Raw genomic sequence first — 13,972 nt, 5'->3', positions numbered from 1 at the left:
AGTTTCTTTATCAATTATCCTCCATAATCTCTAACTACTTTGGTACACCATTTAGACCTACGCATACATTTAGAGAATTCCCTTATCAATCATCTTTCCAAATTCGCATTAACTATTTATAGTATATATCGAGTGAGATTTACAATTTGGAGTCATAACTTTAGAAAGTTTTCTTATTACAAATTTAGAGAGCTCTCTTATAAAGAGAGTATTATTTAATCTGTAATTACTTTAGTATAAAATCTCAGATTTATATACATATTTAGAAAGTTCCCTTATCAATTACATAATTTCATAATCTGTAGCAACTACTCTCTTTAGTATAAAATCTTAAATTTTACGTACAAATTTAAAGGGTTCACTTATCAATCACCTTTTCTAATTTAAAGCGATTATTTCAATACACCGTCTCAAATTTATGTATAAGTTTAAAGAGCTCTCTTATCAATTATCTTTCATAATCTGTAACAACTACTTTAGTATACCGTCTCAGATTTATGCTCCACCGTGTATCTCTTAAAATACATCTATGAATCATACATTACCGCTGAAAGAGCTATTCACAATAGCTCGGTTTCATGCTAATTGCATCAATATACATCGACAATGGGTACAATTGTGAGAAAGCCAGATGTCCATCGAATAAGTCAGTCCTTTCCTAATCGATAGCAACAAATAAGCCGCGATTGACGGAAACCCTTCACGATTTTCACTTCTAAAGAATCAAGCACGACATGCGAAATATTCTCGATGATCCGTTCCCTTTTAGATCGCAACGGATTACCACGTAATTCGCTTCTACATTCATCGCGAGGTTCGCGAGGTAGGAACTCCGTTTTTCCGTAGTTGCGGAATACGAGAACGTCCGCGTGTGTTAGCCGGTTCTCGCGTTCTACCTGTACTTTTCCCACACTCTTCGCAGGTTTGGAGTACAGAGTGGACGTACACTCGACGTTTGGCGAAAGTGAGAGAGAAAACGAGCGGGGTGCAGAGAGTGCAATTAGGACGAAATACATCTAATAGATTTGCTCGCCCTGGGTTCACGTTTTATACCAAACCCCTTGATCTTCGATTTAACTTACTCTTTTCACCTCTTTTTCTAAGAATTCGAAAAGGAGTAACTTAAACCGAGGTTCAAAGTCAATCTACATTGGTAGAAAATGGACATCGTAACACTTTCTTGTGTATTCTGAAATAGGATAAGTATATACTCTCTCCCTCGGCACTCGGAAGAGAAGAACAGAGGGAGAGAGCAAAAACTGATGGAAAGTACAATAAAGAAAAAGGACTCTCTGATGAAAGCGTGCGAAAGTGAGCCAACTGGAGCCAACGCGTTGCGCGAAGTTACGTGCGTTAAATCTGGCAGGTCCCTTTCCCTTTAAATCGCATTATATACCCGTTTCTATTAATGTATATTAACTGGTATAATCTCAGGCTCTTTCATCAGTTCATTCTAATTCTTAGAATAGAAAAAAGGATGAAGAGAGTTGATAGAGAGAGCCGAGATTAAAAATTAATACTACATTATAAAAGTGGGCATTTTATACCGCTTTTTTGCGCCCCACGTGAAAAGGAGCGCGCGATCCCAGTGGGGGGAGGGGACACACGGGGAGATGGAAGCACCACGTCGGTCGGCGCATCTCCACGCATGGATACCCCGACTTCGGGATAGCAAGGGGGAGACGGGTCGAGCGCGTAGGCAGGGTGCAGATGAGAAACGAACGAACCCCCCCGGCCGCGAGATCTCCGCAGTTCGAAACCGACGAATCTCGCCTACTCCAGCGTGTCTCCAATGACAGGTTTCAGATCGATATATGCACTTGTATACAACTGACGACGTGACGACGACGATGACGAAGTTATCGTCTCTCTCTCCCAAGGACGTCGTCCGGGAAGGGGAGAAGGGAAGCGACGAGCAGGCAGGAGACGCAAGGAGACGCTGTGCTGTCGCTCTCTCCATCGTCATCGTCGTCGCTGCGTTTCGCAGGGATGTAAAAACACGACGAGGTGCGAGGACAACACACGGTGAAGGGCTACCTGAGTAGTATAAAGGGGGAAGCGCACAAGGGCTGTCTCCTCGGAGGGGGCGCTGACTCGATCCACCGTCGACGGAACCCCGGCCGTACAGGCGCGTGGTCGCGCTCGTTGGTCGTTGCAGCTGTCGTCGTCGCCCGGGACCCTGGGGGGGGGGCACACAACCTCGCTCCTCGGCGACCGTGTGGTATATTGTCCGGCTCGGCGCGACTCGGCGCAGCGCGCGGCACGACACGGCGTTTGACGTTGCGACGGTGTGACGTTTAACTTCCACACCGTTGACGCGAGCCGCGACCGCGAAAACGTCGGAGGCTCTACCACTAGGCACGCGCGGCACCGCGACGCAACGACGCAAGCGACACGGGGCTCTGGGTGCACGTCACCCCGAGATAGCGGCGCGAGAGATCCCAGGTGTGTAAATAACTTCACGTCAAACACCGAGTCCGAGTGTCGCCCCGTAGAGGAGCCATCTTGCTGGGTGGGCACGCATCGGCGGCCGCCGATGTTTTCCGCCTGGGCAGTACGGTCGCCAGTGGTCAAGCCCGGACACATTTCTGGTAGCATTTCTCCCTTTGTCTCCCCCTGCGAAGTAGAGAGGGACGGGGGGGAGGAGGGAACTATTATCGCTCACAGTAGCTGTGAACAAATCATTTGTAATACAAATAATAATTTTGTATTTTCTTTAAGCGATAAGTAATGATATATTTTATTTGTGATATACACGTAATATAAATAATAATTCCACTACTGTAAATACGCACCTATAATTTTTATTTTAAAATTAGAATTATTTTTTCGTTTATAGCATATTATATCTTTCCAATCTAAAATATAAACCTCATCAAATAATTCCGAGTGTATAAAATTAAAAATATATTTAAAGGAACATATATATGATCGGTTTGAGTATTTTATCTATTAATAAAATTAAATTTTTTAAATTACTACTATTATTTATTATGTATAATAGGTATATATTAGAAATTATGTGTATAATAAATTATAAAGATATAAGTATGTTTATTTTTTATTTGGATTTGGACTTACTTTTTTTTCTTTGAAAGATAAAATATATAATTTAATTCATTTTAAATAGATATAAATTGAAATAACATATATTAATTTTTAAGATTACTTTGGGAAAATTCGGATTAATTTAATCGGTGAATGACTAAAATATAACGTAATGCCCGCAGTATTTTATTAATATTAACAAAATTAATTATTCATTTTTTTGCCAGCTTCGTGAAAAAACTCTTTTAGTAAAATTAAATATACTATTATTGGATTAATAATGAAAAGTTGTGCAATATATACTATTTGAGTTAAATAGTTTTTCAAATATTCCCAATAATTTTTTGCAGGTTCAAATAACATTTTTTTATAATGAAAAGATTTAAATTATAAAAGTCTACAAATTTGTATAATTATATATATATTTTTCTATATTTTTTTATATTTACCAATCGAGATCTGCAAAATATAACAGTAAATTATAGAATGTATTAATATATAAAGGAACTCAGTAAAGTCAACATTTATATTTATAATAAAATATAATGTTATAATTGAAGTAATATTTTTATTTATCTTAATTATTTTTCAATAATATAAAACATTTTTCGCTTTCGTGCAATTGTTTTATTTAATTAAAATACATGTAATTCTTTCTTCTGTAAAACCGAATTTAATTGAAGTAGCCTAAAATATTGACCGTAGCGATGCACAAGATGGGACACAGAGGCACCGTGAACGTAGCTACGAGCCTGAGCTGCGCGCGGCCGTACGGAGTGCCGCCTGGCGGCCGATTCGGCCGATGTCGCGCGTGCCGTGCATTCGAAAAATGGCCGACAGCGGGGACGTTGTGAACAGCACGTCGTCCGGGAAAGAGGTGAGAGGTACGATCTCCGATGGCCCGGTCACCGATCCAGCGTCCAGCATGAAGGTAAATCGAGCCAGGCTTCAGTCTAACCTAAAATCTCATGCCGTCCTGCACGCTCCGAACGATGTTCGCGTCAATTTGACAGCTGTATACCACAACTGTCGTATTTGCCGCCGTTCTCACGACGGAGTCGATCGGCGAACGAGGCCAGAACGCGCGTTTAATATCATCGCCGGCAATATTTTCTACGCCGAGTTTCGCCCGTCCTGCAGAAATGAAAAATTTCGACGTTCGTCTCTTTTCCTCTCTCTTATTTACATCGGTTTTTCGTACTTTACTTTCATTCTCTGTCTCTCTCAGTCTCTCTCTCTCTCTCTCTCTCCGCGCGTGTCTCTCCCCTTTTCCTTCCACCCTCGTCTATCTCTGTCAGTCTCATTACCAACTCCTCACCTGTGTTTCTTTCTTCTTGCCCAATCCTTTAAGTCTTGTGACCACATGTGGCTCTTACGTAATTGGACACATGGCATTAATTGTCATCTCGTTCATTGATGAATGGGCGTTGGTTAAGAGCTGTCTATTTGCCTACCCGGAATACTTGGCAGCTGTGATTGGAAGACGTTTCTTCTCGTTCCTCTTCACATTTTTTTATGTATTAAGTAAAGTATTGGATTGAACAATTGTAGGATGTTTTATTCATATTTTATCAAGGACAAAAACAGACAATAATTTAACAGAAGCTTAATTAATCTGCAAGGACATGATTGAGACTGTTCAGTGTATTACTAGATTTTAATGCACCAGAATAATAACACTCAACGTTTTCTTCCTCTAGGCAATTATCTTTAACAGTTGTTCCAATCACATGTAACAAATTGTTATTATCTTCTCCACACTAATTAAAGTAATAATTTTAGGGAGAAAGAGCAACTATTGAGAAATGAATGCATGCGGTTACAGATAGTGCCTATGATTTGGCATTTACAGTGCTTATATTATTTTACACATATAGAGCATTATTCACACAGTAGTCCGTAGGTTCGGTACCAATCACTCATGCATCGCTCGTAAGCCTAGATACACCATTTAGGCGTGGCACAATTAGCACCACGTGAATTGTATCGAGTGCAAACAAAATAATTATGACGAATAATTAAAGGGAATAGTATATGTAATTTATAAAACTGCTTCTAATTGTTCAAATTATCTGAGTGTGTTCCAGTTGATCCGATAATACAAAATTGTAAATGGAAAAAATTTAGAAACAAATATTTTATAAGTACTCTTTTATAAGGGTGATTCGAAAGTTTATTGTCAAAATTAAAGAACGTATAGAGATCAAAATAAAACAATTTTCTAACGATATTATTTCATTAATACATTGTCTGAGTTTCCTACATGCAAAGACTGTATTAGATAAGAGATAAGCTGAACTTTTTGTATGGTTTATCTTTTTTATTTTTTTTTTCTCGTGGAAAGAAAAGAGAGAAATATGAATTATGTAAGAAGCTTAGTTAAAAGAACAGAGATTTATAGACTCAAGATTATGTTGAATGGTTTTTTTTTAATATTGTTTAATTTGAACAATATCATTTTGTATGAAAATTGTTCTATTTCAACTTTTTTATTCAACGTTCTTTTAACATTGATGGTAATCTTTTAAATTACCCTGTACATTCGTAGTATACTTTATAATTTCCATTTCATAATGATTAATCATTATGATGATTTGTGATTCGAACTCGTTTTGCTCGATATAAAAGAATTGTGTAACATACGGAAATGAAATGCGGAGAATTGAGTGCTGTCGTAAAAACGTCTATATTACGCACAAGTATGAAAACCTTTGGGAGCTTTGTACCAAACTACGGACTGTATTGCGGACACTTTGATGCATTTGAATGATGAAATGGTGGTTGTTGTGATTTCAGAGCCTAGAGGCATCAAATAATGCCTTTCACGGCGCGAGAACAAAATTAGTAAGTAAGAATATATATGTGTATAAAAACACATAGTAAATCTGTACTCCCAATGCCGTAGAATGATCCTCGCTATTTCCTTGCAGGGCTGCCTTAACTTTTCCGCCATATAAATGTGTGTGCTGATCAAATTTGCCGTTCTCGCTTATCGATTAGATAACACAGACTAATGGGACGATTAACAAATGTCATTAGTGCTTTTTACATTTTACTTTATCGTAATTTTACACTCAAAGAGAGCAAATAGTCCCAGTTGAGACATCGTTAAAATTTCATCATGCATAATGACGTGAAGAGATAAAGTTTAATACTTTTTAACACATATTAATCGTCTGTATTGATCTGTGTACATTCAGCACAACAAACTAGCTTCATGCGCACTTTTTCAGTTTGTAATTTCTCTCAATGCATTTCGCAGCCCCTTAGAAAAAAAAAAAAGAGACTCGTTCGTGGCCCATTGAACTTGACTGTACTTTTCAATTTCTAGGACTCCAAATCTGGAGCGTTGAAGAAGTCCAGTCGCTACCGGAGCCGCTCCTTGTCAGCTAGCAGCACCGATAGTTACAGTTCTGGTACGAATGGTCTACACACGTAGCAAAATATTACAATTGTAGAATTCTGTGTGTTTTGCTTGTCGAAAGAAGAAACATTTTGTAGCTTACTTCTGTATTAATATCACATTATCATCTTCTAACATTAGTTTGTACTTTAATCGCAAGCGCCAACGTTTGAAGCGTTACATATGTATATGTACCATATCATTCGTGGGTTTTATTATCATAATTGTTTAAAATTAGCGATCGTCCTAATAACACGGACTTAGCAATTGCATTAGCCGCTTCGTTAAGATAATCTGCATCTGCACCTCAGTGTGGTACTAATAATCGACGTTTTTCGGCACCTGGCGCTACCTTAGCCTCTTATACAGGAAGCTCGTCCGACGAGGATGACGTCTCACCGCGCGAGAAAATTCAGAAGACGGAGAAGGGCTTCACGGATTTCTGCGTGCGTAACATCAATCAGCAAGCCTTCGGCCGCAGAGAGATCGAGATCGCCGAACAGGAAATGCCGGGAATCATGGCGTTACGGAAACGTGCGGGGGACGATAAGGTATACCTCTCAAAGCACCGCTTTCTCTTTGATAACAACAAAGATCGTTAACGCTCGGATACTTTTTAAGGAGAATAAAAATTCAGTTTTTAGATAAATTCTCGTTCGATTGTGAGAGAAAGAGAAAAAAAATCTGACTAATATCTTTGCATAGCCGTTGAAAAACGCCAAGATTGTGGGATGCACTCATATCAACGCGCAGACTGCCGTTCTGATTGAAACACTGGTGGAACTCGGCGCGCAAGTGCGATGGGCGGCGTGCAACATTTATTCTACACAGAACGAGGTAGCCGCGGCATTGGCGTACGCCGGGTATCCGGTGTTTGCGTGGCGTGGCGAAACCGAGGAGGATTTCTGGTGGTGCATCGATAAATGCGTAGCGGCTGAAAATTGGCAGCCTAATATGATACTGGACGACGGCGGTGATGCTACTCACTTGATGCTCAAGAAGTACAACGCCATGTTCAAAATGATTCAAGGTTTCTCCTGTTCCATGCCACCTGATGTTAACAATACAATTGGTCGTAGCTTGCACACATTAGAGAAGATTCTGACATCAGAAAGTCACAATTTAGTAGCAGTAATAATTAACAAAAATGGATATTCTCACGGCTATAAATAATTCTTTTGATCTGTGAATAAGTAAAATAGTAGAAATATATTCTTCTAGGAATTGTCGAGGAGAGCGTCACAGGTGTACATAGATTATATCAGTTGTCAAAAGCAGGAAAATTGTCTGTTCCCGCGATGAATGTGAATGATAGTGTGACTAAAACAAAATTCGATAATCTCTACAGTTGCCGCGAAAGCATTATCGATAGGTGAGTTTGTGTACATCGCTTGTTAAGGAAATCTCGAATGGGCTTATTCTGAATGTGACGCTTGTTAGTTTTCAGCACTTATCGAATTTATATTGCTTATAGTTTAAAAAGATCCACTGACATCATGTTTGGAGGCAAACAAGTTGTGATATGCGGTTACGGAGAGGTCGGAAAGGGATGCTGTCAAGCTCTCAAAGGCTTAGGCTGCATCGTGTACATCACCGAAATCGATCCCATATGCGCTTTGCAGGCCAGGTAAGGCACGCTTGCCGAGCGATTAATTTCCGCAACCAGATCGTCCGCTGAGTCAGATAGAAATCCTATACATATGTGTTGTCGCATTACAGCATGGACGGCTTCAGAGTGATGAAGCTCAATGAAGTCATTCGAAATGTAGACATTGTTATTACAGCGACGGGCAATAAAAATGTGGTCACGCGCGAGCACATGGACAAGATGAAGAACGGATGCGTCGTATGCAACATGGGCCATAGCAACACGGAGATAGACGTCGTATGTCCCAATTTATCTTCTTTACCCGCGCAGCGTATGATTACGCGACGGACAGTTATAGCGATCCGATTCGCGAGCGATTGCTTTGATATGACTTGCGCGAAGGAAGACTAAGAGGATTAAATCTCCTTAAATATTATTTTTAATAGAATAGTTTACGCACGCCCGATTTGACTTGGGAGAAAGTCAGATCGCAAGTGGACCATGTTATTTGGCCGGACGGTAAGCGCATCGTTCTGTTGGCAGAAGGTCGTTTAGTAAATCTGTCATGCTCGAGTATTCCATCCTTTGTGGTGTCGATTACTGCCGCTACACAAGCGTTAGCCCTCATCGAATTATTTAACGCGCCACCAGGACGATACAAGAGCGACGTTTATTTGCTGCCGAAGAAAATGGGTAAGTTACACCTATAGATGCTAAAATTAATACAGCAATTTTTTTGTCGTATATACGTTAAGTGAAAAACGAAGATTCGTTATCTCAAAGCAATTCATTAAAGTAATTAATTAATATGAAACAATTAAAATAATTATGGCTTTGATTTTATACATCATTCTTTCGTTTATTTAGAACAATTTTTTAAGATGCTATACTACTTAATCTTTTACTTTTTTAATTTATTTCTATATTGATTTGTCAAATGTATCGTAAGATGATAAAAGTATGATATCGCAATATTAATTTGCAGACGAATATGTGGCGTCATTGCATTTACCCACTTTCGACGCGCATCTGACGGAATTGACAGATGAACAAGCAAAATATATGGGTCTTAATAAAGCAGGTCCGTTCAAGCCTAATTACTATCGGTTAGTATCAAGCTTCGGATTCTGGCACGAATGTGACTGAATAATCGTGTGTGTTTGTTTACCTGTGTTACCCACCTACTGTGGATCTGTTTCAGCTACTAAAAAACCATTGGACGAGTAATGTGGCATTGACTAGCACGTGCAACACTCACTCAGCATTATACACTTTCACAAGTATTAAAAAAAAAAAAAAGAAAAAACAAGCCACCCTTCCTTGACTTTGTACCGAAGCTGGCTTTCTTTTTTCCACTGACATCTCTTTCGTAAAATCAATAAGAGACTTTTATTTATGGTTCAACCTTCGTAGAGAGATCCGTGCGACGTGATTCCGCTATGTTATCGCTAATCATCCGCAAGGAATGCGTTAATAATGTTATAGTGAACACACTGATCTAGCAGTTACCCAATAATCAATATTAGAAACCACTATCAGGGCTGGACAAAATGCATTTGAGAAAACAGAAGTTCATTATTTTGAACAACATATCAAAGACATTTTTCTTTTCTCTAACACATGTATCTCTGTCCAGTCCTGGAACCTTTACGTAACTGAATTTACATCCGACTAACTCTTGTAACAGTTTCCTTCTTAAGAATGCGCGAGTGTAGAACCTGCATTTGTCAAGCTAAACAAAGAGAAAAAGAGATGCTTTCTCCGAAAAGTTGTCAGATTGTACACGCCAGTAAACTCATATACGAAGAACCCGAACCTGATTGAATACCGTTGTAGATATAAATGCGAGTCATGTATAGTTTGCAAACCGAAGAGATAATTGAAAATGTATCTGTCCATTAGTTACTACCTGCAGTAAGTTTTAGCATTATAGTTTGTAAATGATGCAAACGTTTTAATATGATGTAAGACTTGTATACGTGTGTCATCTGTATAATGGACTTGCGCAAAGTTTAAAGGAAAGACCGAGAGCATTAAAAGTTAATCAAAAGTATATTGTTTGGCCAGTTCAATGCTTTCTTCCGGTCGAAAATTTTTTCACCGTTATAACATTGCGTCTTTCAACTTTTTTTTTAACGTTCTGCGTGGACGTTACACATAAATTCATACACGTATACAAGTTTGACAATTTCTTAGCGCGTGCAGATGATGCATGTTAGTCAATAATATTGTTGTGTCCTTATAGTAACGAAAATTGTATGCGCGATGCGTTGCCCGCCATGAACAATGCATCATCCGCGACTATTTATACACCAGCCGTTTTCCGCAAAATGCGGAAATCAACCGCGTTTCGCAGGCGACTAATGCAAAACTCGTGTACATAATTATTTAAGGAGGGAGGACCGACACACGAATTAGGCGATAAGCTCTATCGTGAATTACAGCCTGTTAATCTCTGGTTATTATTGTTATTCCCCCGTGCACAGCACGAGGAATGATTTACGTATCCATACGTTTAGGAACAAAATAAACGCCTATCATTTAGAGAATTGATCTTTTAAATTGTTCTTTCTTGGAACCACCCTCGTCCTTTTGATTATGTTGCTAGCTGAAACCGCTTCGCGTCGGTCCGTATTACGGGTTGAAACCGTTTCGCGTCGGTCCGCATTATCGACAATATTAAGCAAAAGGTATAAGACGTACATTGAATTTCATGTTGCGAAAGAATGTGTCTCGATTCGTTGCAGCCCGTTCCAATAAAAATACTCTGAACGCTCGATCTCGGAATGGTTCGTCATCGCCAGAAAAGCGATCAAAACAGACTCGTTACAGAAATATTCGCAAACTGATGCTTAGTTTAGAGATGATACGTGATCTGTGAACGGATAAGTGCATTCCAAGTCTCCGGGATGAGGCATGGAACAAATCGAGAAATAAAGTCGCGTGGCACAAGCGTAGGCGAAAATAAGTTTAGGACAAGATAAATCAATAACGACCATGTTCCTACTTGAAGCCACAGCTTTAGTTGAATAAATATGTAACGTATACATAGCTAGAATTTATGAAATGTTCGAACGATACAATGTCCTCTGATCTGACGTTCTTCGTTCTCTATTTTTTTATAAGCATTTAAAAAAATTGTTTAAACGCTATCATAAATGACCAATATTTGCAGTCAAGTGTTAATTATATATAAATATATACTATTGCTTACAATTACTTGAACGATAGACATTTTACATTTCAGTCCGATTTTAAAAGCTAAGTAAGTATCTCATATATTGTTAACACAGATAATTAGAGTTACATTAGTAACTTAATGTTCCCTACTTAGTAATTAATACTGTTTTTATTGTATGTACATATATTGGCTATAATGGGTATCTCTCAATATTTATTAAGCTTAGACTGCTGCGGCATTGTTTTATTCGGTTTGAAATTTAGCGATCTAATAAGAATTAATATTGTTTCTCAATATTTTTTTCTAATTATAAATCACTTTTATTTTGGGAAATATAATGTAACATTGATTTAAGAATAGTTGAAAATAATTCAACGTCTTAATAATTTAAATTTAAAATATGTACAATACTACAACCAATATACAAATTAATTGTTCTAATAAATTATTTTCTGTATTAACAACAATATGGAACATAAAACTAGTATGGAAACACAAAACTTAATTTTTAAAATTGGAGTAAAATATAAAATGTTTCAATAATTATGATTGATAGTATATATAATTAAATATAACAATATTTTAACAAAAAAATTTATATTTATATAATTATGTATATATTATCTTATCAAATCACGCCTTGTGAAGTAACTCTCTGTGTAAATTTATCCTTCTTTTCAAGACAATTAAGTAAAAGTTTAAGTAAGTAAAGAGCGATGGAGTAGTCTTTCGAAACAAAAATCGAACTGAGAAGAATATATACTTAGACGAGACGCGTCCTCAATAAACAAACGGAGACAATACTTGACAGTTTCGCGTAACTCATCTTCTTAAGTCAAGGAGAGCGACGTCAGCCGTTCTGATTCCAAGAAGCTGATCGCGCTCGACATGTGACGAACGATGATGTATCGGTCATTAAATTAATTAGATCAAAGTGATTGATACATCCTGTGTAGAGCAGTCTATTATTAAATCAATATAGCGAATGAAATAAATTTGCAAGTATGATCAAAGATTAACATAATATAATCGAATATGCAAACGTGAGCCAATCTTAGCATATCCGCATTATATATCGAACGGTGAACACGAAATCAAACGTGAATGCAATGCTATTTGCACGGTTGTATATGTAAAGAACCACGTCACGACGCTCCTCTCCATTTCGTAAGCAGATATTGAGATCGGATGTCGATATATGAAAAATGTGAAATATACCGCAATGTCTCGAGTCTTAGCGAGTTCTGTAGAGATTCTTAACATCCTGTGGGAACCATAAATAAAGAATACGTCGTGTCAACTGAAATTTCTTCGAACCTTTCCGCTTCAGAAAGGTGCTCATCGTTGCTCTTAACCCAAGAACAGTCACCTGATTTATGCCTCAACAGACTCAAAATGAAGCTTAATCGTAATAGCTTTTTTGTTAACCGAGAATCTTATATATATAAATATTTTCATTATATGTATTGTAACATAATTAATAATGTATATGTTAATAATAGTGACTCTCTTAACTGGGATGTAAAATCACTTCACGGATAACTTATGCAAAAAAATTAAGGATGACTATTCTCATGTTAATCCGTATAAAAAATATCACAATTTGGCGATGTCTTTTCGCATAAGATATAAAATTCGGGAGGGGATGCACACACCACACAGTTCGATATAAATGTTATATATTTCAGCTTAATGATTACAAACTAATGGCTTTTCTCTCCGGCGTATATCGGCAACGTCGTTGTTAGTTACAGAAAAGATTTTTCTTCTCGTGTCCACGGCGTGATCCACGTGTGAGTATTGAGAAAAGTAAAAGATTAAGCTTTGGAGGCTCTCTCCTCTCTCCGGATGACGAATGGCAAGGCTCGACGGCATGGCATTTACGCAATGGCATTACAAATAGTAACAATAGTACGGCGTATTTATGCAAAATACGGCAGAAGCGAGATTTGCACGCGCACATAAATAAAACCAGGAGAGAAAGAAAGAAAAAGAGAAAGAAAAGAGAGAGAGAGAGAGAGAGAGAGAGAGAGAGAGAGAGAAGAAAAGCGTTAAAAATATATTTTACAATGTTCTGTACAAAATCTTCCTTCACGACAATAAAAATTCAATTAACATATATAATCAACAGTGCTATTAAGTGAAATAGTGTATCGGTTGTGTATGCAAAATGTGTTTTGTAATGGTACAATGGATTGCACTTGCAATAATACGCGTGAAATAACATTTAACAATGATGCAAATTACACCAACGACTCGATAAACTAATTCGACAACAAACCATGTCACTCTAAAACAGAATACTAAAGATAAAGAGAAATCCGTTAAAAAATCGTGTATATATATCACGTCGTTGTGTACGCAGTAATTCCTGTGTCTTGTAATTGACAGTGTGACGTGTATATAGGCAGAAATGTAGTATATGTAAAAAAATCACAAATCTTGTAATATATATACACAAATTAATCAAATTTCATTTAAGTCATTGCACTACGATCATCTCGTTACAAGCGTAAAACTTCATCACCACTCATTCTGCAGATTTTTACAAACAAGAATAAATCCGTGGATCATTGAAATTTAAAAAAAAAGAAGAGAAAAGCAAAACGATTAACATTTACTGCCTCAACGAGCGTAAGCTCGTTATAACAATTTCGTCATATAATTTTGTCATGTTCATCGTACAAACTAATTATCCTAATCTATATCTTTCCCTTCTCCTCTTTTTTTTCTTCGTTACTCGGTGAAATAG

General features: G+C 37.7%; 1 protein-coding gene across 3 annotated transcripts; it reads left to right on the top strand.

Annotated features, from left to right (window-relative positions):
* The first annotated feature begins 3,793 nt into the window (after window positions 1–3,793).
* LOC108783233 (adenosylhomocysteinase 2) lies at window positions 3,794–10,578 on the top strand. Of its 3 annotated transcripts, none has more exons than XM_018551750.1 (11): window positions 3,794–3,979; window positions 5,845–5,892; window positions 6,380–6,464; window positions 6,809–7,002; window positions 7,157–7,481; window positions 7,673–7,823; window positions 7,926–8,078; window positions 8,171–8,336; window positions 8,486–8,732; window positions 9,025–9,145; window positions 9,241–10,578. In XM_018551750.1, exons 1-11 carry the CDS (start codon window positions 3,851–3,853, stop codon window positions 9,245–9,247), a joined length of 1,626 nt encoding a protein of 541 aa, XP_018407252.1. In that variant the 5' UTR covers window positions 3,794–3,850; the 3' UTR covers window positions 9,248–10,578. The 3 variants fall into 3 exon arrangements, with proteins under 3 accessions (XP_018407252.1, XP_018407253.1, XP_018407251.1); XM_018551751.1 differs by having other exon boundaries at window positions 3,798–3,979; window positions 10,285–10,578; XM_018551749.1 differs by lacking the exon at window positions 9,241–10,578 and having other exon boundaries at window positions 3,801–3,979; window positions 6,821–7,002; window positions 9,025–9,185.
* The last annotated feature ends 3,394 nt before the right edge of the window (window positions 10,579–13,972 follow it).

The sequence above is a fragment of the Cyphomyrmex costatus genome, unplaced genomic scaffold (assembly GCF_001594065.2).
Source record: "Cyphomyrmex costatus isolate MS0001 unplaced genomic scaffold, Ccosl1.0 scaffold146, whole genome shotgun sequence".
In the NCBI taxonomy this organism is placed as follows: domain Eukaryota; kingdom Metazoa; phylum Arthropoda; class Insecta; order Hymenoptera; family Formicidae; genus Cyphomyrmex; species Cyphomyrmex costatus.
Note: the sequence above shows the minus strand (reverse complement) of the source record. Positions and strands in the feature narration are given on the sequence as shown.

Bases quoted from the DNA above. Each gene is read 5' to 3' on its own strand.
- LOC108783233 (XM_018551751.1), top strand. From the start codon at position 3,851: ATGTCGCGCGTGCCGTGCATTCGAAAAATGGCCGACAGCGGGGACGTT. The intron at 5,893-6,379 runs GTAAGTAAGAAT...TTCAATTTCTAG, and splicing joins ACGGCGCGAGAACAAAATTA to GACTCCAAATCTGGAGCGTT. The intron at 7,824-7,925 runs GTGAGTTTGTGT...TATTGCTTATAG, and splicing joins CGCGAAAGCATTATCGATAG to TTTAAAAAGATCCACTGACA.